General features: G+C 39.8%; 2 protein-coding genes across 7 annotated transcripts in view; one reads left to right on the forward strand and one right to left on the reverse strand.

Moving 5' to 3' along the window:
- The window catches only part of CDC7 (cell division cycle 7), a 17,185-nt gene extending 12,862 nt beyond the window's left edge, over window positions 1-4,323 (reverse strand). For 2 of the 6 annotated variants that reach the window (XM_031554757.2, XM_031554756.2), the window contains exon 1: window positions 1,960-4,040. In XM_031554757.2, coding sequence (XP_031410617.2) covers window positions 1,960-2,119 — 160 coding nt within the window. In that variant the 5' untranslated portion in view covers window positions 2,120-4,040. Of the gene's footprint in view, window positions 1-1,959; window positions 4,041-4,211 lie in introns of those variants that run through there. The other 4 variants (XM_085231918.1, XM_085231919.1, XM_085231917.1 and 1 more) reach the window with 4 other exon arrangements.
- On the forward strand, window positions 3,512-22,836 carry LOC104912247 (uncharacterized). Its single transcript, XM_085231824.1, has 6 exons — window positions 3,512-3,655; window positions 3,785-4,680; window positions 6,445-6,602; window positions 9,749-11,157; window positions 14,332-18,905; window positions 21,443-22,836. Exons 1-2 carry the CDS (start codon window positions 3,512-3,514, stop codon window positions 4,610-4,612), a joined length of 972 nt encoding a protein of 323 aa, XP_085087950.1. The 3' UTR covers window positions 4,613-4,680; window positions 6,445-6,602; window positions 9,749-11,157; window positions 14,332-18,905; window positions 21,443-22,836.
- Window positions 22,837-24,081: the final 1,245 nt, after the last annotated feature.

Genomic DNA, 24,081 nt, shown 5'->3' on the forward strand with positions numbered 1-24,081 from the left:
TATTTAAGATCACCGATACAATCTCTTAAACTGTTACAATAGTAAATGCAAAAAAGCATATTTGCTTTGCATTTAAATTATTGTACTTTGTGCTGCAATCACTAGATGGCAGGACAAGGATGTTGTACTGCATTCCTTCTAAAACTTAGCTTTCCATTCAGTTCCTGAATGCTTCTATTTTAATTGTTCTCTATTTCTCTTGAAGCTGAGTATGAAGCAGGGTTAAAGAACATGTGATTATGCAGAAGTATGAAAAAAATGCTATTTGGAAACTACATCAAATGGAAAAAACCCAAAAGTTTATCATTTTCATCCTAAAAATGAGTAATAAATTCAATTTAATAAAAATATAAATTGTATTGCATACATTAAAGTGTACCGTGCTTTACCTGAACAACAAGTTATAAGTAATGAGAATTACTTTCCAAATATCACCAATATGCTTGAAACAAAGCATGGATTGGTAAAACATGGGCTTTCCTGCTCAAGATAGAAATGTTATTAGTTCTGAAATATCCTAGACAGACCTTCATGCCTAAAGGCTGTGTGCCACAGGACAGGCATAGAAAATGGTTTGAAATGCTGATATGGATCTTAACAGCTCTGTCAGAACTGCTTTGTTTAGAACTAGATTGCTATGCAACCTGCTCCAAATAAAGCAATCCACAGTTTTGTTCCAGCACTGGTATCTGAGTTTGACTTCTGAAAAGAGGAGCTTAAGCTTCAGTTCTTACTGATTACACCGAATTTGCACTGGAAATGTCCAGTAAAATTGTTTGATTGAAAAAAAGGACTTAACCTTGACAAAATGCAAATGACTCCAATAAGGACTTGAAACCCACATCTTTTAAGTCTTCAGAAACTATCAGATCAGGCTTTAAGCTGACTTTAACGTGTCCCAGACCAATGGCCCTATGGTAGATAGTAACAATAATGAAAAGCTCTTGCAATAGCTGCAATACAATCTGCCAGCTACTTGGTTTTGTGCAACCGAGTTAAAAGAGCTGAATGTTATCAGAGCTCTAATAGCTGAGTGATCCTAGGCCAGAGGAGTACATATCCCAGGCACTGAGAAAATTTAGCAACTCAACACAGCTTTGCATGTGAAAGATCCCAGAAGCTAACAAACATTGACTGTCCTTGTTGATAGCAGCTAAACATCATCCATTCTCTTCCAGGAGTCTGAATCCCCAGCTGGGCATAGTGCTTGCTCCATTGTTGGCAAAACACAATTTAAAAATGCAGCCATTCTTCGCAATGTTTTCTGTGAGATTTTAAAGCAATTTATTTACTTCCCAGAATGAAAAGCATTTGCAAAGTGAGACATTAAATGCTATTCAGCATTGCTCTAATTCTGGACACGGATGTGCAGCAAAATGACAGAGGACTATTTCTAGGAAAATCAGTAGCCATTATATATAAACTGTCTGACCACCAGCAATTACTGAGCAAGGATGGTGCCTGTGTACAGAACGCCCAGATTTAAGTAAAGTCACAAACAGACAAAATAAAAACAGCAACAAAACCACTATCGGTGCACATGTCTGTAGTTTAGCTTCTCTTGCATGAGCAAGAACAGTGTGTGCACCCCGACACATCTACAGATATTTAAGGCCAAGACTGGTGATTATATTTTAAAAGGCAAAATATTATTGTTGAGACACTGTCTGGTAAGAAAATTTTATTCTCAAGAAGTCCCTTTTGGAATTACATTATCCCTTAAAATAATATATTCTGTAATAAATAAATGGGTTAAATGAATTGCAACAAACTACTGCGGATGAACTTTTGTAGCCACATGGAAAGCAGGAATACGCTTGATGTCAACAGCAATTTCAAATGTTCTCATTTCATTAATTCTTTATACAATATGACAGTTGATGTTAAAACTTCCTGAAGTGATGAAAAAGCACATCAACACCAAAACGTATTGTTAGCAGTCCCTGTTTAAGCACGTACCTGAAAGCTTACTGCTCTGTGCAAGCTTTCTGCTTGTGTCTTCAGCCTGATGAGGGTGCTGCTCATCACAGTGAGACTTGGACTCTGTCTCCATCACAAAACTAAAGAAAAAAATCCAAGACCCTGAAAACCACTTCTGGACACTTGAGGGAGCAAACATATCTGATAATACACTCCACTGCCCTGCACTCAGAGTGTGAGGAATTCCTCTGTGCTGCCTAAAATTGCAAGGCACCTACTATCCCAGAGCAAATCAAACCAGTAAACCCACTTGATCTCCAGTAAAAGGTAAGAAGGGGGAAGAGAAGGAAGAAAGCAGGATAAGCTTAGAGACAAATGATTTTCTTCTATCTGGAGTGTTTGCTCATTCATGTTAAAGCTCTATCTTTTTCCTGAAGTTTGCTTTGAAAAGTGGGGAACTGGTCCACAAGAAATTTGTTGCACTGTACACTGCAGCACCCCAACAAAGACAGAAAACCTGAAAACATATAAGAGAAAATCTTCTCAATGTATGAGATTTCTCCCGCTTCTAGAGAACATAACCCAAAAGCATGATTATTTGTTCTAATCTCTCATAAAAGTAATAGAGCATATTTATTTTGAAAGGCTTCTTCCCAAATCTTGTAAGAAAAGGTGTAAATTATTTACTAATGTACAATTAAAAAAAAGATAATCCTATTTCATGAAGAAAAGAGATGCGGAGTACCAGTGAAGGACAGTGACAAGGGAGCTCAGCACCACTGCCTCTCACAGTGGCATCATTTTCTCTTCAAGGATCTTGCTCGTACCTTTGCCGAGCCCACAAAGTTCTGCCTGAACTTTTCTACAAGAGGGGAATGTATTTTGAACAACTACAGATGAAAGGATTCCCCTATTTCAGTGAGCTAGAAATACGCTTTGTCCCCTGAGAATCCCGGCTACCTTTATTCTGTCATTCTCAGGCAGCAGAATGGGGACAGGCGACAGCCTCTTTCTGTGAGGGAACTTTGCTGGAGAATGCAACTTGGAGACTCATGGAGCGAGGCAGCACTCTGCAGCCTTTCACAGGTCGGCACTGCCCTGCTAGTGCTGAGCAGGCAGACGAGCCTGTTCCAAACCTGCAATGGCACGGCCTCACTAGCAGAGCAAGGAGTGCCCTGAACACCACCTCATTAGCAGAGCAAGGGCAGCCCATCAGCGCACGGCAGCACTTGCTGTAACCAGCATGCTGAAATGGAACCCCAGCTCCAGCTTCCTCCAGCACAAGGCTGACATGTTCAGGAAGCTGGAAGCAAAGCTGCTCAGCCTGCAGGACCTCGGGAACACGGGCAGGGCAGAGGGGGCTCAGTAACTCAGGGTGCCCCTTCCATTGCTTTGTGTTAAACAAGTGCTGATGGCTGCAGAACTGAATGCCAGGAATACCTGAATATATTTTAAAACAGTTTACAAACTCGGAAGTAGGCCTCATGGTTATAAAATGGAACCTAATGGAGTTTCATCAAGTCAGGCATCCAGTTTTTATGTTACAAAACATTCAAAAGGGATCATCTGAGAGAAAAAAAAAAAGAGGAAGATGGAGTTGATGCAAAGTTTCAGCTCAATTCACCCTCAAGTGTTCCAGCTCCCATCACAGAAAAAAAGTTCTGCACGGCCTGGAAACGAGAGAGGAGCAGGCGGTGGCGGCCCATACGGCTCACACAGCTCCAGGGCCCTTCGGGTCAGGTCCCGAGCGCTCAGCGGCCGTCCTGGCTGCAGCATCGCCAACTGCCACAGAGCCACCGGCAGCACCGCGACTCGAGCAGCACCAACAGCGCACGAGGAGCCGCACACGCGGGACTCGAGCTAGATAACGCCGGTACTCGCAGACAAAGGGCGCACACGTGGAACGTGTCACAGCGGGTTAGCGTTACGTGCAGCCCTCGCAGCGAGGCTCCCGATCAGACGCGCCGTGCCACGGGCACCAATAGCGGCGGGCCGGAGCTCCGAGGCACGCGCCGCGCGGGAAACGGGGCCGGACCCCGCGGGCCGCTCCCGCGGCGGGCACGGAGAAGCGGGGCCGCCCGGCCCACGTCCCGCAGCCCGCCCGCCCTGCCCTGCCAGGATCACACGCGGGCATCGGCGCGGAGCGGGCCTCCCCGGGGACGGGCTGCAAGGGAAGCGCCGAGGGACCGCAGCGGAGGCGGGGGACGAATGCCGATGCCTAACGCGGGGCCGGCCGCGGTGCAGCGAGGAGCGGGGGCGCGAGGGGGCTCGGGGACACGCGCGGGACTCACTCACGCGGCCGCCGCGACGCGCCGGAGTTTTGCCCGCTGCCGCCTTTTGCCGATCGCCCCTCCGCGACCAATCCCGGCTCTCGGCGGAAGCCGCGGCCGCGGCCAATGGGACGGCGGGCCGCGGGGAGACGCGCTGCTATTGGTCGGCGGCGGGGGAGGCCCGCCCTGAGCGGCGGCCGGCGGCGGGGATGGCGGGCCGCGCGCTTGCTGGTCCGGTTCGATCCGTGCCGTCCTGCGGCCGCGGGGCTGCCCTCGGGTCTGCCGGAGCGGGGAAAGAGCTGTGTGGCGGCGGGCGCCGCCGGGCCGCCCGTGTGGGCCGCAGTGTTTGCGCGGTAACGGCCTGTGTAAATCTTGTTCTCTGTGTGTGGGGTTATTGCGAAATAATTGCCAGCCCGGGGTAAGATCTGCTTCTCTTCAGATCTGCCGTCAATTCAGCTCAATTCTTCGGGAGTCCGTGAAGCTGCTCCATGTACGTTGTTGTTTGTGTGGGGTTTGGTGGTTTTTTTTTTTGTTTGTTTGCTTTTTTGTTTTTTTGTCCTTTATCCAGACTTTTGGTCGTTATTTTGAGGTGAAAAATAAGCGTCGTTTTTATTAAAGACTGGTTCTTCTGCATTTGAGCACAAATAGCTTCATCTCTCGGTGAAGAACAGGAACCCCTGACGCTGCCGAGGCTCCCGGGGCAGCGCTGCCATTCGGCTGCCGCCTCACAGCACACAGAGAGCTTCAAAGCAGAAACAAGTTCCGCTGCCTTTACCGAGCTGCGTAGTCTCCTGTTTTGAAAGAGGGTGCCCAGATATGTTGCTGAGCTGCTTTTGTGTTTTTTTGTGGGGCGGGTTATTTTTTTCCCCAACAGTTCTAATTGTCACCTTCTGTTCAGAGCTCTTAACAAAGCAGTGCAGCTTTTGCTCAGAGGTTTTGCTCAGTTTAATACAGTAAGGCTTAACGATTTAGGCTAACGGTGAGGTTATTTAAGAGCAGATTATAGCAAACATGAATTAAATGAGGGATAATGACAAAATAATGACAAATTGTGCTCTCTTTTATCCATGTAATCTTCTAGAAGTTGGAAGCGTTATGTAAGTGTTCGTTCGAGCAGGAATGTCCTGCTGCTAGCAACAGGCACTGCCGTTTTCAGTTCACCTGGTGGGGCGATGTTACCTGCTGAGCATTCCATTGCACCGTATTGCCATAACTTTCCAATTAATGTTTGCAAAAGATTTGGTGATTAGGTATGAGCTCCGTGTTCAGCTCTGCTGCCTTGTGGACAGGATTGCAGCCCTCCTCTTGCCCTGTCTGCTTTTGTGCTGTGGGAATCTACGTGCTGAACCATCACCCCTTCTATGAAGCTTCCATTTCTGCTAGCAATACCAATACTATTTTTCTCACTACCACTTTGCTTGCGTTCATGGGCAGTGACAAATCCCTTTCATTTTATCTTCTAAAGTAGGTTCTACATAGCTGTGGTTTCTTTCTCTTTTCTTCCTTCCAGCACCTAAAAGCCTTTTCATTTAGACCCTCTTCATTTACCTGCCTTGATCACTTGTTTCTCTCCATTTTCTTCTTTCCTACTGGTGTAAATGCATTGTGCTCCCTTGTGCTGTTTTTCCATTGTTTCTTCTTCATTATGTCCATTTTACTAGTATTTGTTTCACAAGCATAACTGCACTTGCAATATAATGTAATATTGTCTCTTATTTTATTGTCCTCCTTAGTTTGCCAGAAATGCTCACCTTCATTTATCTCTAAAAACACTTTTTATGTTCTAGCTTCTCGTCTGCTTTAGAGAGAAGCTCAGTCAAGCTGGCTGTGACTCTCATAAAAATATCTTCCCAAAATTTACCTCTTCACCAGTGTCTTTCTTCATGTACATCTTATCAAAAAAATAATAGATTATCTATACCATTTCCACTCAATTTCCTAAATCCTTGCTTAAGTATCTCTAGCTAATTTTATTCAGAATGACTGTAAAATACGTAAAAACAGCTTCTGTGCCTTTGCTAAAGCATGAGAAATACTCCTTTTATGCTGGCTTTCCTTCTTTGCTGTTGGGGTAGAGAAGCCTCCATCTTCTCATTCAACAATGAATTTTCACTTCTAACAATGTACTAAGGCAGAGCTTCTCAGAACAAAAGAGAAGAAATTGCATCAGCCAAATATGACAAACAAAGCAGCATGTCTAATGCTCTACAATTCAAACTGCTGAACTGTCTCCTCTTTGTGGCTTTATCTGTAGGTTGGATCTGTAGGATGAGAAGCCAAATGACAAGCCAGGCCCAAGAAGAACATTGCTTAAGGCTGACAGGCAATTGCCAAAGCCAACCTCTGGGAGCTCTCCAAGAAAGGATCAAAACTTTACTGTGAGATTGCATCTACTGCTGCCAGAATCTGCAGGTGAATCAATTTTATTTTTTTTGTTGTTGTTGTTGACAGATCTACAATAGTCTGTGTTGATGCCAGAACACAGCTATTAACCTCTTCTTAGGTCAGTTAAGCTAGTGTAAGTTTCCTTGTACTGTGCTTCAGTCTCGAAGAAAAGATCCCAAAAAGATAACTGAGGAATGTTACCAGCACAGACAGAGGTAGGAGATCCTTACATCCCACTAGTGCCAAAAATATTTACTCATAAATTAGAAACTTAGAGTGAGAAATTAGAAGCTACTTAGTGTACTACTAGTATATTACAAGTTGTTACTGCCCTGACAACACATATGTATACCAGTATGTACATTTTAATATTAATACAGGCTGTTGAATATGTTATTCAGTCTTCATTAGCCTAAATGTCATGTTTCCTAACTTAATTCCTCTTATTGTCAAGCAACATGATTATATGGCAGAATTTTCTCTCTTTAGCACCAGGTTGAGACAAATCTCTTCACGCTATTGTGCCCTTTAGGAATACTGTCAAATTCAATCATTCAGGATTCATGAGTCTTGCACTAACATGAAGAGATTGATTTGAAAACCATGGGACTACGTTTTTTCTTTCTGTTTTTCATTTTCCATTTCCATACCTTAACCATTTTACATGAAAGCTGAGATTGCCAGCTTTGCTCTCACATGCAAATGAGTATTTTGTGATGCTAGGGAGCCCAAGAATAATGCGCTTGGACGTGGCAATGACTGTCTATGCCAGTATTTTCTGATCAGTTAGAACTATCTAAAATGTCAAGAAATATTGTGGTGTCAGAAAATATACTAGAATATAGCAGCTTCTACAGCCTATTTAGAGAGAGTTAAAAATAGACATAAAAATTACCCCAGGCAAAGATGCAGAGAAATTCTTGACCTTTCATAAACTGGGTCCCATTCGAATAAATTATGGTTTAATAAGGTCAGTAGAAGACATATACCTAAGAATAAGTAGTCTTATGTGGTTATCCTACACAATGGAAAAGTTTGAAAAGGTCCAGTAAGTCAACTGGCAAGTAACTGAACATGAGTTCCAAGTGTGATGTTGTAGCAAAAAGGGTTTGTGCGAATCTTGTTGCATAGGCAGAGTGCAGATGTTAATGGTTTCAATTTTTACATGTATGTAGAAATCATGAAGGTAATTCAAGCATAATGTGCTCTGCGAGATGGACACCAGAAAAATGAAATGAGTACAGAAAAGACCTGTCAAAGAAAATGCTATGTAATTGAAGAACTAAAAATCTTAATTTAACTACTGAACCAAAAAAATTGAAAGTTGAGTTCACAGCAGTGTATACATAAATGCACAGAAAGAAATATTGAATGTTAGGACCCTTTAAATCTACCAAAAAGTGGTGTAGGAGGGAGTAATGCCTGGTAGGTGGAACCAAGCAAGTTCAAATAGTGTTGTCTATCAGTACTCAACTCAATACCACTAACAACAAAAAAAAACAGAGAAGGGCTGTGGTGGATTTCTTGCTTCTTGATGTCTTCATCTTTGCTATATTTCACAAATAAATTTCTATATTTATAAGCTCCCCACGAACTCAATAAATAATTTTTTCTTACTACCACCCCACATCAGTCTTTCCTTTCTTTGTATGCCTTTTCCATCTTTGACTGCCCTGTCCCACTTGCTCAGCACTGCGCTGTGGGATGGGAAAGAAAAATTGTAGGTAAAGGGGAGATGACTGCACCCACTTTTTGTCTCAGATTACTCTATATCTCTCAGAGCACTTGAAGGAGAGTCTCCAGCCCTTGCCTCTATTTGCCACACAGAAGAATGCACTTTGTCCAGCTGAGCTCTCTCTATTCAAATCTTGTTCTTCCATACTCTGCTACTGCAGTCTGTTCAACAGACTGACAACAGAGTCAGCTCAACAGCTGTGCCTTGACAAAAGACTGAGACTTACAGCCAAAAGCAAAGCAGTATAGCTGGTCTGGAGTGATGCTTCAGAGACTTTTTCAACTTTTAGACAAAATTAAAGCTTTCCTTGGCAGTAACTATCCATTTAAAGTAATTTGAATATTCTTGTATGTGCTGCAACTTCTGTGATTGCTTACAGCTTAACAGGAATACAGTGCCTGGCCAAAATGGTTCCTGCGTGGCTAAGGGGAAAACTGGCATCTTATGAATATTAAACTGAGTGCTTTTCTTTTCCCTGTATTATATATTATTGGTATGTGAAACATCTGTTTGAATGTAGAGTTACAGTTGTCATTGTTTTCTACATTTCACCAGCATATAAGATGTGCTTTTTTAATAGCTAAATGAGAGATTCTGTTCTCCTAATAGATACATTGATAACACTGTGCTTTTGCTCCTTTATCTGACATAAAGCTGAATCTGGTAACCTCACTTACTGCATAATTATGTTGTCATTGGGAATACTCACACATGTAAAATGAGAAGGACTTGGCCCTTTGGTCATATTTTTGTAATAAAAGATAAAATGAGATTTTAGGAAACTGCAACTTATGACCATGATATTTATGAGGCTGTCAGGATTGCACTGTAAGAATTCATATTATTTAATTCTTCACTCTGACACTAAAGCATCATTTCATTTATATGCAAATAAGAGCATACTCTACTGCTGTTTCTTCCCTGAAGAAGCCGTTTGAATTATTCACATTTTATTAATAAAACTTCATAAATAAGTATTTTTTCTACTCAATTGGTAGTGGTCAGGGAGAGAATCTATTTATCAGATTTTGTTATTATGAGCTTCATAACAAAATATGAAGATTTATGGAGTACATAATTAGATATTATATGATTGTAATTGTAGCACAGGGTTATACAGATGAAATACACTTTTCTTTGTGCATTTCTTCTTGGCAGAGGCACTTTCTGGGAAATGGACTAAACCCAGTCCCCATCACTGTGTTCCAAGAACTGCGTATGAAAGGAACAAAGCAGTTTAATACCTTTGTTTTATCACACATACTGAAATAATTTTGAGTAATGGAAATATGCCTAGGAAAGACTAATGTGGTGAAAGCGTTCTTTTCTGTGCAGAGGTGCTGGTGTGCAGACCTAGCATAGCTGCATGTATGATATTACAATGCAGAGCCTGAAGCTCTCTGGTCTTTAAACCATCAGTGTTTAATTTTCCTTTCAGGTACAGATCGTGGTCAGAATACTCCAGAGGTGAACTCAAATCCACCGGAGCTGTGAATGAGGCTAGGTGCCTGTGGGACTGAGCCCTGGCACTGAAACCTGGCCTCCTGATATGTTTATGTAGAGCAAAGATGCGCTGATGCTCTACTTAGTTCAAGATATCAGCCTCTTCAAGTGTACACTAGGGGGACTATAGGAACTCAGGTGTTTTCTTCAGCAATATCAGGCTAAAGAGGCCAAGTGAAATTTGTGTAAATTGCTTTGTCAGAGTTAGGTATCTATACTGCACTTTTTAAATAGGCATTTTTTTGAAATACTGGCACTGAATTCTCCTTGAAGCTTTGAAGTATGAGACACAGAGAACAATGCAGACATGAGCTGTTCAATTCTATTACACAGTAGTACCTAAATGCCTATATATGACCTAAACCAATGAAAATTTAAGGGAAAAACACCAGAAGGGAAATACCTGCTGAGTATTACAGTTCAGCCCTTAGGGTTTTGTTTCATTTTATCACTATATGCTGTAATCCAAGCAGAATTTTAGTCTCCTTTACTGTATGTTTGAAATTTGCCATAGCAAAACTACTGCAAATTAGAAGTAGTTCAGTAAATCTAAGCTGCTTAAGTCTGTGTCACGAGCTGAAGCTATTTTGTGGGAAAAATTGTATTCTGTCATTGTCAATTAAATATGCATTGAATTTTGTGTTTCTGTAGAAACAAGACCATGGAGCAGATCTTGTGGAAGCCTCTCAATGTCTCAGAGTTATCAAGACTATTAACCTGTAAACATATACATGACTGTTCTTAAAATAATTTATTTTGCATTTGAAATAAGGATTTGTGAGCTGCATTGAGCATAATCCAACCAAGCATTTCACTGGGCAGTTAAATTTAAGCATATGTAGGCTTCCTGAAGGCACTGAATTGGGTTGTGTGTGCTAGGTAGGCATGTGTGTTTAGAAGAGTAGCAATGAATGTTCCTTAGTAATTATTTGCAGCTACTCTGAAGGATACTGTATTGACTGACAGTCAGTGAGACAACAGATGTTCTGAAAATGTTTACCTGCACATAGCTGTTATGGACATACCTAATGCTAGTCAGAGAAAAATGTAATCATACATCAATTCTGATCCATCTGCACATGATCTTAAGAAGTTCAAAAAACACCTTTTATGCTAGCCTGTTGTAGCAGAAGTGCAAGTCACAGCCTGAAGCAGTGATTGAGCACCTGGTGGGAAAAGCAGGGCCAATCCAGGTGAGCTCAGGTGCAAACATGCAAGCAATGCCCCTGAGTGACCAGAAGGGGTGAAGCCAGGATCCAACCCTTCCCAGACCTCATTTAAGGGTTGGCAGTGGAGACAAGGGTGTATCACTGGAAATCTCTGCATACCTGAAGCCTTCTGCAGGTAAGCAGCTTCTTTCCTTTGCTTCTGTGACTACAGCTGTTACATTTGAGCAAGTTCTCACTTGCTAAAGCCTAGGACCTTGCTGCTCTGCTGTCATTGCTGTGCTGCTTCCCATTGCATTACACATGTACAACCACAGGCTTTATTGCTATGTTTTGATAATATTGAATAAGCTGTGAAAGTAGTAAATCTAAAGTACTCGCTGTGTTATTTTTTTGAAGAATGAATAATTGTAGTATGATAGCTTTCATTTCTGGAGTTTGTTTTTATTTTGAAGACAATACCGTTAACTTTTTTTTTCCTGGAGATTCTTTAATTCTCTCCATGTTGAATATAGCTAAAATATTAAGACAGAAGAATGCCATTATTCCTCCAACAATATGTATTTGCTGCCTGTTCGTGGTATTATTTACAATAAGCAGAATCAAACCACGGGGTAGTGTAAGTAAGTATAAACATATGTTTTGCTGGGTTGTCTGTGACAGCTTTGTAGCCAAGAATAGCAACTTCTGAGGTTTACCAACATTTGGTAAGCCAAAAAATTTCTCTTTGAAAACAGATGCAAATTCTAATTCTTAAGAAGCTTTATCTGCAAAAAAAGGAAAGGGAAGAAAAAAATTGAGGTGTATGCTAATTTTGGTGGATTTGATCATGCGTGGCTGAAAATTGGAAAAAAAATCTTGTAAATCATCTAGAAAACAGAATTGTAGATTGTTGTGGTATTCTAATAAGGTTGGCAGCAAAAGTTCAGGCAAACTCAGAAAATGCGCCTATGGTATTCAGTTACATTTCATCTATTGAAAGTGTAAATGCAGAATGTTACAGCATGAGTGTTCTGCCTGTTAAATCATCTTGTAGGCTGGAGTGTAAGGGGTAAGCTACTGATCCAAACATTTAGAGACTGTTTCTTTTTTTTATCTCCTGATAGAGGATAGGTGCTAATTTGCACTACTGAGACTGATGGGAATTTTACTCCTACCTCTCCAAAGGGAGGAAAGTCAGGGGCATTGTTAGGGTGATTTTTATTATTGTCTTCTCCTCATTGCAAAGCTTATTTTGAAGTGGTAAAGATATTCAGACTTGCTAGGGTCCAGAAGGCACTGTTCGGCCCTGATAGTCCTAGCTCACTACCCAGAACTCTACTTAGGCTACTGCTCTGAGCTGGACAGGACTTGGGTCCTGACATCCCAGCCCAACCTTGGGCCCTCCCAACCCAGGGAGGTGCCAGATGAGTGCTGGGGCTGTCTTGGCTCCCCAGGACTCTCCCTGCCCTGCTCCCAGCTGTGGTGGTGGGATGTGTCCTGCCCAACCCCAGCATCCCTCCGTAGTGGAGCTGCTGGCTTTCTGTGTGCCCTGACACAGATGTAATAATGGCTGAATTTTATTGAGGAAGAAATCCAGTGACCGCCATCTGGCTTCTCCAGTACTTCTCTTTTACAGATAATGTATACAAGAGGCTCTCTGTGAAAGCATTCTTTATAGGTAGCTCTTGGTGTCTGTGTTTCTAGCATGGCATCTGTGTGTAGTTGTATCTGTTCATGGTTCACATTCCCAGGTCCTTTTGCCAAAAGGCAAATATAGAAATTTACACTGGGCACCTCAAGCCCTAGTTTAGGCAACTAAATAGCATGATTGTAAGATCTCCCAGTGCAGCAGTAAATCAGAACACCTATCAGTGCTGACTGTCATATGCTTAGAGCATTCTTCTGTCGTTACTTTGTTTTCTCCTTGGGGTAACAATACTAAAATCTGAGAAAAGCAGTTAATTTCTTGCAATGTGTTCATACTCAACTTAGTCGTACCTTTAAGTCTCCAGTACTACTGCAGTGCGTGGCTGCAGAGGTGATAGTTACTGAACTTAGATATGTAGATACGTAGCCTATTGTTTCTTTCTTTCTTTTTTTTTTTTTTTTTTTTTTTTTTTTTTTCATTAAAAGGAGAGGATAACATGTCTTGGAAAAGCATTATTTAAATTGTGCACTGGTGCACTGCTGAGCTTATTCTATATTAAATTTCAAGGATGAGTTCTCTTGTGAGAATTCAGCAACTTGACTGATTCATTTATTTTTCAAGAAAATTATCTGATATTGTTCTTTTTTTTTTTTTTTCTTTTACTCTCAGCTACAAGTAATCACAGCAATGAAATTGGTTTTCTTTTTATGTGGGAAGCTGCAACAACCAACTTAACTAATTACGTGAAAAGGTGGTAACTTCTCCAGGCTGGCGCAGGAAAACATTGAAGTTTATTGTGGCTTCTGTCCTGTGGAACGTTTGTGTTAAAATGCTGCAGAAGTCTTTTTTTCAGGCTCCAGCACATGGCCAGCAATGCAGTGATGTGAGAATCCTGCTTGGTTTCTTCTGCCACCTCCTTGTTCCCATCCCAAACATATGGAAGTGTCAAAATAGGCAGCCTGTGGTTAGAAAATAAGTCCAAATCCTCAGAAACTTTCAGCTCTGTTGTTATTTCAGTGGAGAAACTTGCAGGATGAGGGAAGGCTTGGGATTTCTGACAGGCAGCTGAACACTTCCACTATCTGCTCAGGGTGTCAGGCTTCCTCATGGTGACCAGCAATCAGGTGCACACCTCAATTCAGGACCACACAGAGCTGTCCTTTGCCACTCTTCTAAGAGCATGCTTGCTGCAAGTACACAGTGCGTGTGCACTTGTGAGCTGGAGCATGTGAAACACTCTCTCTGTTTCTCCGTGTGGTAAGTCCCTGTCAGATAAAGTGGCAGACAAATGGTCTCCGGACACATTAGGGACAGTACAAAGCAGAAAAGATGGCTGTATCTGGAATAGGTGGGACAGTCATTTAAAAACAAACTTTTTGAGCCTTCAAATGCTGTAAGTCTAATGCTTCCACTAAGCAGCAGAAGCTTGTCTGGAAAACCTTATTGTTGTCATGTTCCCTTGCCTGTAACTGGTTGCTTGCTTTCTGTTTATGTTTTTGATTGCAGTATGTAGTATGTTAGTTTTTTTTCAGAACTCCTCCTACATTTCCTCAAGTCAAAACGCTATTTTCAGACTTTGTGGCTCTTCTTCATTTCCTCTGTGAGGAAATATTTTAATACTGCAATTTGATGTAGCCATGTTCCAGATAGAACGTGTGCAAGCCAAACTTTGCTTTCTGGGCAGAATTTGGATGACTGCATTTCAATTTTTTTGTTCTTCAGTCTGCAGCATGGAAACCACAGGACCATATGGCATAACTACAGAAACGTGTGAGCTCGTTATGCAACTGCTTCCTAATATAGCTACAAAACATGGAGGTGATGAGTTAAATGGATCAAAAATAATGTTGCTGTTTGAGAAGGCAGCAAAGCCCAAACACTTACCTCTGGGAAATGAAATATTGCTATCCAACAGACGTTCCCAAAATATCTAATGTTAAGATAACTGAAATGAATTCATGAGCATTCTGGTTTCAGCAGGGATAGAGTCAATTTTCTTCCTAGTAGCTGGTACGGTGCTGTGTTTTGGCTTTGAGATGACAATGTTGGTAACACCACTGTTAGTTGTTGCTGAGCAATGCTTATACCCAGTCAAGGACTTCTCTGCTTCTGATGCTGCCCTGCCAGTAAGCTCACTGCCATAGCACAAGCAGATCAGATGGCCTCAGCCTACTGAAGGGGTGTCCGTACATATGGCATTGGCAGTGGCTGGGGTGGCTGCTGCTTGGGGCCTGTCTGGGCATGGCTTGGCTGGAGGTCAGCAATTGCCTTGTGCATCAATTACTAATGCATCACTTACTCATTTGTTTTTGTGTTGTTTTTTCACCATTTGTGTGCTATGGTTTGGTTGTTGTTTTTTCAGTGATTGGTTGTGTTGTTTTTATATTTATTGTTTAAGTGCCCGTATCCCAGCTGATAAGTTCTCTTCCTTTTCCCCTTTTCCATTCTCTCAGCCATCCCATGGCTATGTGGTGTGTAACTACTGACCAGGTTAAACCACAAAAATGAGTACTTCAGTTCTTTTGTCTACCAAAAAATAGACTTCCTACTAGTGTCCCTGAAAGGAAAATGAGTGAAGCAAGGGGGCTGCTCATATGTTGTACATCACAGTTGTCAGCTATGTGGCTACCCGCACATGCTCCACACAAATAAGGTGCTGAGATGTCACTGGTTCTGTACAAATTTGGTAATAAACTGTTACTTGTGTGCATTCCTCAGGTGTTGCTTGCTGTCATACTGATCATCTGTTTTTACTGTCCCTCTGCTAAATGGAATTTTTAGCAAAATAAAAGGAGTCATTCAGAAATGGGTATTATCCTACAAGGTTTCATAAGAAATTGGAAATGAGTAGGATTAGGTGGAAGGATCAAAAATATTTTGTTTGGATGGAAGGATTTAAAACTTTTGTAGACAGCAAAAACAGCTTGGTGCAGTTTCTTAAACAATGTCAGTAAAATTAACAAAGGACAAAATGGAGAAAAGTGTTAATCAGGGAAAGATTGCTAGAAGATTATGGTGTTAATTTGGTAGTTGCTGAGGAAAACTGTGAAGTCTTCGTGTTTGTCCTAGTTACAAGAATTTTGAGGCTGTTGTGGAAACCCACGACTTAGCAAGCTGTCTTATGAGTAAAGCAAAGAAATAAGGCAACTGCAATGCTCCACTTCCCTATGAACACTGTCTTTCATGCCAGAAGAAAGGCTGAGAGGTTATTCCATCACAATCTCTACTACATTCAGTCTTCTTGTAGCCACAGGCTTTGTGTCCTAAACAGTCCCTCTTGGCTTTGAAAACCCAATTTCCTTTTGCTTTTACCAAAAATATACCCCTCAGTCACAGTTAAGGATACTCTGTGTTGAGTGGTTTGTTTATCCCAGGGCACTTTTGCATGGTACTGGCCAGTGGGAACTTATTCCCTGCTAACCTTATTTGTATATATGCAATGCAAAGCAGTACATACTGTGTATGTAACACAGCCTTACTTGATAGCGTTTGGTGCCCACAGAACTCTGATGAAAATTTCTTCCTAAGGAAAGGTGGAATGGAAAGTCAAATCTTTAGATGAAAGGGGAGTCTGGAGAAAATCCACGGAGGAAAACAAGGAAAGAAACTTTGAATAGATCCTGAAATCAGTGAAGAGCCTGTGGGGATAGCCAAGGATTAAAAAAAGAGAAAAAAGAAAGTCTATTTTTACCTTAAAATTTGTCTTCAATTGATTTATCTCAAAGTTTCTACTGTGTGCTTATATTTGGAAACAATGAAGTCAAAATATAAACATCTCACATTAGGAATGCAAATAGATCTCATGATAGCTTCAATAGATTTCTTAATGGGAGATTACAATGAGGATGAAACTATGGTAGAAAACCAGATGGACAAAGCAATGAAAGTAGTAATACACAGGAAAAGGAAGCTAGCTGGGGTCAAGGATGAGGTCAACATTGCAGACAAGGGAGGCAACTATTAGGTCAGAATAAAACAGAACAAAAGAAGAGAACAAGCAGCACATGTATAATATATGTGATAGGACCCAATTCTGCCCTACCTTACATTGGTGCAACTTCTTTGGCTGAATCCTTTTAGCACAATGTCACTTTCAATATGATCTAACAACATGCATGCAAGCAAGCTTGCTTCCCCTTGTTTTTTTTTTTTCTTTAATCAGTGCACAGCGCTAAGTTTTCATTGTCTTAAACTGTTTCTAGACAATTATAATTTCACTTTTCCACTGTTGTTACTTTTGTGGTCCTTTAGATACTGCAGATTTCTTCTGTGCACCTTCCATGAGCAAATATTTCCTGTTTCAAGTCTGTGTTCTGCTTCATTGAAATTGAATTGTTTAAGTTAAAGGTCATTTGGGGAAAACAAGACTCTTGCTTGACTAGTGTATTATTTTATGCATTTTTAAAATCTATGAATTCTGGGCACATTCCACCTATTGATCCTCATTTTAAAATATTTAGGTGTTGGGTTTTATTTTGTTTTTCTTTTTTCACATTGTCAGTATTCCTCTTTTCCATATTTTGGCATCAGTGGTGCAAAAAGGAGCAAAGAGGAAAATCCGCTCCCAGAACAAATAAGCAGAAAAACAGACTTGGCTTGAAACCCTTCCTTATTGCATCTTTTATACTTTCAGCACTTATATTATTTTTAAAGTTCTAACCCCCAGGGAACTTTGCCTGTAACGTCTGGAATTTTAAAAATAAAAATCAACCTTTAGAACCTGCCAACTCCTTTCCCCAAAACTCCAGGCTTCTGCTCCTCTTCTTACACATTTATCTCATGTTACTTCACTATTATAGGCAACGCTGTATTTACTGCTTGTTTATATCACCATAACAGAAGTAGCGTTAAACCCTCAGTTCACTGATTAATGAAAAGTAACAACAGTATACTTGTTGTTTTCCATTTGTCTACTGTGCTTCCAGTTCTGAAGAGCTACCCATGCAAGAACAAAGAGTTGCAGCTCCTAAGAAAACTGTTTCATAGCCCTACACAGAGGAACAAAGAAATACATACAAAGGAAGCTGTGCCGTACGCCACTCCAGCAGGCCTGGCTGAGGTGTGCCGAATCCCAGCAGGCTGAGAAGCGCTCGTGGAGCCCCCAGCAGACAGCAGCACTGGGGCCCTGAGACCAAAGCAGCCCATCAAAGATAGGAATTTCATACTGAAAGGAAAGTAATACATATATCACTTAAGGCATCTAGCTTAAAATATTAAAAAGGAGGACAGAACTATGGAAAGAGGAGTTCTTTTAGAAGATTGCCTGTGGACTGTATTTTAATGTTCTGAAGCTGCTCCCTGCAGCTATTTTATACAATACCCAGTTTTCTCGAGTTTCAGAAGTACTAATGATTCAATGGATGCAGAATCACAGAAAGCTCCTGAACTCAGCTTATGCTTCCCTCCACTGCCTTGAAGTCCTATTTCCAGCCAGTGTTTTAGAACTAGACAGCTTTGCAAGAGAGTAAAAATCCCTTAGCAGTATTAACTGTTAACTTCTTTGAAAGGAGTTCATTTTAAGCCAGAGCAATTGGATGTGTGTGATAGAAATATTGTTTTTTTTCTAACAACTGCTAGATTATTAACCTAAAAGCTTGCTTTAATGCAACGATCATAGTAATGAAATGCATTACCTCTTTTGGTGTTTAGTATCAGTTTTTTTGCTCTATTCTCCAATATTTCTGTGGATATTTCATGTGGGTTTTGATGTTTAAAAAAGCAATCATTTGAAACGTCATGAATACACAACAGAAATTTGGTAAGTAGCAAGCCCAACTCCCCAGTTTAATAGGGGGATAATGCTTTTTTTTAATCCTTTTCAAACGCATGGCCAACAGTTTTTTCTATAATGTCAAAATATGATATAAAAATACCATTTCATGCGAATTTCAACTACCTGTGGCTTCGGGAATAGATGCTACATACTCTCTAGCTGTAGAAATCATCACGGTAAAAAGATGGCTTGTTTTTACGACTGGAATATATAAATATATATATATATATATATATAAAACTGCCAGGATTTCCACTATGAAACTGAAACTAGGAAAATTGCAGATGTTGAAAAAATATAACTGAAATCAAGAAAAGATTTCTGCACCTTCAAAATCTCACTTGAATACCTTTTCTTTTTTTCTACAAGGTTCTTGTGAATGAATTAGAAATCACTGAAATGCTTTTGAAGCAAAGCCATGCTCTGAAATTTCACCGTAATCAGAATGTTCAGCTTCTTTGCCCAAGGTTTTGATGGAAAGTCATGAAAAAACTGAAGTATTTTAAAAGCAAAACAGTCTGAGGTATCTGAGTTTTACCAGGATGAGAATTCTCTTTTCTGACCAACTCTAGGTGGAAACATGTTTCTTATTCTTCCATTCCTCTGTTTTAATGTGAGTCATGGTCTTGCTGATCTTAGTATTTCACTAGCTCTTACTTACCTGTCCTCTTCGTCTGGATGCCTGCTCCAGGAGTCTCTCAGCCACTCTCAGAGCCCTTCCCTATGGCCTGCCTTTTTTCTCTTCTGTTGAGTAAATCTCCTTCACTGATCTGATGTCTGCTGTTTTATTGCACACTTGTTATTGTTGTATTATTACTGATAGATCTTGCCTTCATCACAATAATTGCCTCGTCTCTCTTTACTTTCCTATGGCATTCCTGAAAGCAGTAGCTAGACGTGAGCAGCAGAGCTGTCAGATGCAGTTTGCTGATAGGCAACACCATAAATAAGTGCTTTAAAATTTTATCAGCACCAATCTTATGCCTTAACGCTTTAGTGCATTTCTTTCTCACACTCAATTCTTTTTTTTTTTTTTAATGACTATTATTTCTAATGGCTAATGTAGGTTTATGTAAGTTCACTCTTAAGTTCCTGAAGATCTATATTCTATGCCTTATGTGCTGGTGATTAAGATTCTTCCCTGTGGTATGTAGTAGCTGGGAGGAATAGCTTAATACTGTGTTGTATTTATTTTTATTTTATTTTTTTAGAGGAGATTTATCCTAATGCTTTGTTCTCCCTGGTACTCCTGCTGTTGCCACTTCTACTGCCTAAGGAAATATTTCTGTCTCAAATCCCTCACTTCCAAAGTCAATGTACAGACCATGAATACAGTCCAAAGGTCACGCTTTGGAGAAAACAAGAAAGAGCGGAGAGAAAAGGAAAAGTTGTTTCAAAAAGGTGGTAACTTGGTGAAATTTTCTGAGTTTTTACACACAGGAGCTCTTGTCGGAGATTAACACGGCCTCCTTGGTCTTACAACTCTGGCTCTGCAAAAGCCAAGAGAAAAACAAGATAAAACAAGGTGACGCTGACGTGATAGATTTTCTTTTTATATGTAGGTTGGCAGTGCTACAACAGCAGTTCACCTGATCTTACTAATTTTTGTAAGTTAGTATGAGTTCCAAAAGCATTTTGTGAAGGTAGTTCTTAATTTTCCATTTCTTTCATCATATATTAAACAGTTTTTAAAGTAACATAGAATCTGCTCCTGAAATTTAGAATTATTAGAATGTGATCAAATTTTCCACTCTTAAATATTGATTTGGCCCTTTGTTTCTCCTTGCGAATGTGAACCAAATGTCAGTGATGTCACTAGACCTACTTTGCTTAATTACAGTGGGTATCTGGTTGGGCTCTTTTGCATGAATTAAATATTTGGACAAGTGAGCACAAGACTGTATTCTCTTGTAGCCTAGGGGAATGCTGTGGTTTGGCTGGAGGAGCCTCCCAATCCTCAGGTGACTTTCCTAAGCCAGGCAGTCATGCTTCCACATACACACTCTTTCTACATAAGGTTTAATTATTCCATACCATTTTGGGCAGTTTTACCACAGAGAGATGAGGCAAACCTGGACCACAAAACCTAGTAACTGAGTACTTAAGAATTCTCACCCAAAGTGGGAGATGTACATTTAAGTTGCTTCACACAAAAGGAAGAATTCTTCAGTGAGTGCTGTGGTAACAATGTTGTTTGGAAAAAATGGGAATGGAGAAAACGACTATGCTTTGTAGGAGCTTGTTTGTTTTTGTAAGTTCCCAAATATTCCCCAAAATCGAAAGCTAAGGATTTCAATTTTCAATAGACTATTCCAATAGAAAACATATAAAACACATTCAGAAGGCTGACAAAGCTGTCAGCATGGAGTGTTATGACAATTTCTGTTCTTCCGTAGGTACAGCCTTCAATCCACTGACCATTTCATCTTTATTTAAATATGTCCCCTTCTTTGTATCTTAAAAAAAAATAATGAAATAGTAAATTTATATAGCTTGAATTAAGAAATGTTATAACTGATTAGTGACTATCTGGACTAAATATGCAAATTGCAAAGTTTTCTTCATGGTTTTATATGAGAAGATGTTTTAAAAACTTTATCAATGTCAATGTGTCAGCCTGCATTTCTCTGTGAAATCTTGAAACTGCTCTTTCATCTATGTTGTAAACACATCAACAAGTATGTAGAATGTCTTGACTTTGAAATGCTGTCACCTACTTTCTGTATCGTTGTCAGTAGTCAGCTTGTTATAAAAGTGTTTCATTTCTAGCTCTGTTTCTTTTGGTAGTGTGTCGACATACTGTGTTTTTCAACAGTGTTCTTTGCTGCCTCTTCCATTTTTATCAATAAATGTAGTTTGACAGAAGTTCTCTTTCTTTGCAACATGTTGATATCTCTGGCTCTCCACTGTCACTGATGCTGTTGTGTTACTTTGAGGCTAAGCTGAGTGCATGTAAACCATCTTGAACATTTTGTGCCAAAGTACAGAGGGAATTTGAACTCAAAGGTTTCTGTGATGGTGAGAAATCCCTAAGCTTCAGTCACTGCCTTTACTTTTCAGTTGGAACTTTCCCAGAACATGTTCAGTTTGATGCAATACCTGTTCCTGACGTCCTGCAATATGGAGTCTGCACTTTGCTTGGAATAATCACATCTGGTGATGGAAAGTTTCTTAAATGTGAGTGTATTCAGGCTTTTAATTCTGCTGCTTCTCATATAACCTCATTTTTTTCAGAAGATAATGTGCCAGAACTGGTGAAATGGCCTCAAGTGCCATAGCTTAAAGCTGAATTTTCTGAACGGTTTACTGCATAGCAGAATGCAAGACACTATTTTCAAATTCTGAATTACACTTATTTCAAAAAGATTTTTAAACCAAATATACATCACTGAAATTTAAATAGATATACATTTGGTTAAACTGGGAAAAATATCCTGTTCAAATGATTTCAAGACTTGTGCAATAGATATGTAGAAGAAAGTCAGTGAGACCAGTAGCTATGATATAATGGATGCTTTAATATTAGATACTTATACCATTCTTGTGTGCACTAAAATGTCAACCTCTTTTTGTATTTACAGCAGTATGGTTTCCTCGCACCTTTCAAAGGCCCACATCATGACAGTTCATGCATGAACTCTTTCCCACTCTATCAGTATAGATTACATTCTTGATAACTAACATATCATAAAGAACTATCTTCTAGTTACAGTTTGTTTCAAAACCAGGCTGACATGGAACTGAGATCAAACAAAATCTGTATACACGGACCTAGTTTGAAAAAGCTAAGGATCAGTAGTGCGTTCTGATGACATACTCTGCAGAAACTTAATTGGCACATTGTTGCTGTCTAACTTAAAATGCACTGCACAGCTACAGTACAGAAGATTATTAGAAATAACTGAGTAAGCAGACTGTCATCTCAGGAAAGATGGTAAGAACTATCAGAATTATCTTGAATACATATGTGTCTTTGACCTGACTACGTCAAGCTGTTAATCATACAGGCTGGATGCATTTCACCTTGCACATGCATCACGTTGATTCTTTAAACACAGTCTGTATGTTTCAGGAACTTAATCAAAATGAGTTTACTAAGGGAATGGGATCAAGGAAGGAAGGGAGTGAGTAGAAACAGCTTCTCTAGAAATCTTTGTGTTTATTTTCAGAAGGCAATGGAGTGTGGATGAATATCTTGAAGAGGTTGGTCAGTAGCTACTTGCTTTTTTTTTTTTCCCCCTAGAGAAAATGGAACGGACACAGAATCACAAACATAAATTTTTTCAAGAGAAAGAATCAGACATATAGATGGCTAAGTTGCCAGAATGTCACACCAAGGATGGAGGTCTCCTTACCTCTAGTCTGTTCCAGATGCCATTATATGTCAAACTAAAAAAAAAAATCATTAAACAGAAACTCATGTGATAAATAAAAATGCCATGTGAAAAACAAAATATGTATTCATTTTTTATTAGACTCATATTTTCAAAACTGTTCCTTAACATTGACAAATATCTCAGTGATGTTAAAATATCTGTATGAGCAACTTTTCCAGGGTAAGATCTTATTTCCCTTATTTTCCTGCATATCCTGACTGACTTTGTGGACTTCTTTCCCTAGTGCTTGGGTCGGGTTTTTTTGCCAGTTTAATTAGCAACTGCAAATTAGCAAGCTTTTGGTTATAATCTGAACTCACAGTTAACTGTTCTGCAGGTGGTGTTTGGGAATGTGTGTAGAACTAAAGATTTGGAAGACTGGATGTAATTTTCAAAATTGTCCTTTGTCTGGTGATTTGGATTGATCTTTGAAGATTGCTCTGTTTGTTTTCATGACTGAAGGTGAAAATTCATAAACAGTTCACACTACTTCAAACAAAACAAAACAAAATAGACTACTTTGCAGGGAAACAGTTTGATAAAATTATGAATAGGTTCACACTGCAAAAATCAAACATGACTTAAGTTTTGTGCAGGAACAGGGATCTTACTGTAGAACTTAAGAGTATTCATGATGTTATTTTTGTTAAAAGTGCTTCTATTTTTTACAAATGATAAAATTATTCCAGAAGGAGAATCTGTACATTTTATAAGACATTAGAGGAAAAGAAGAAATGTACAGATGTATTACTTCTCAGGGTCTTCTGAATCATTCTTCCCAATGGAGTACCATAGTCTCCAGTGCAAAACAAGAAATGCTGACAGGATTTTGTCACAGTGAGCAAATCATCAGAGAATTCAGTATCCAGATGTTACATGGATCAATATATCATTGATCCACAACAATTTAGAGCAAAAAGCTAATAAATTGAGGGTTTTTTAATACTTTTTGCTTCTATTAAGCTCTGACTTCAACAAATTTTTCTAGTCTCCATCCTCTCATTTAAAAAAAAAAAAAAAAAAAAAAAGCAGATTGTTGGAAATGATAAGATGAAAATAGCAGTTGTTTTCCAAAATAGGGTTGTAGATACAACTTTCAGCTTTATTTGCTATTTATTAAAAATCTGAATCCACCTGGACTTTATCAATGGGAGATTCCATATACGTTAATGGAAGCAGCAATGACTTGCCTCCTAGGGAGTGCACTCTGATGAAATGCTCCTACAGCACTGATCTCATTTTATTTCCTCTGTACCTCATGTTATCAACTGAGCCTACAGATTAAACATACAAAATCTACAGAGTATCAGCTGTGTGAACCAT

Source organism: Meleagris gallopavo, chromosome 10 (genome assembly GCF_905368555.1).
Source record: "Meleagris gallopavo chromosome 10, MGAL_WU_HG_1.1, whole genome shotgun sequence".
In the NCBI taxonomy this organism is placed as follows: Eukaryota; Metazoa; Chordata; class Aves; order Galliformes; family Phasianidae; genus Meleagris; species Meleagris gallopavo.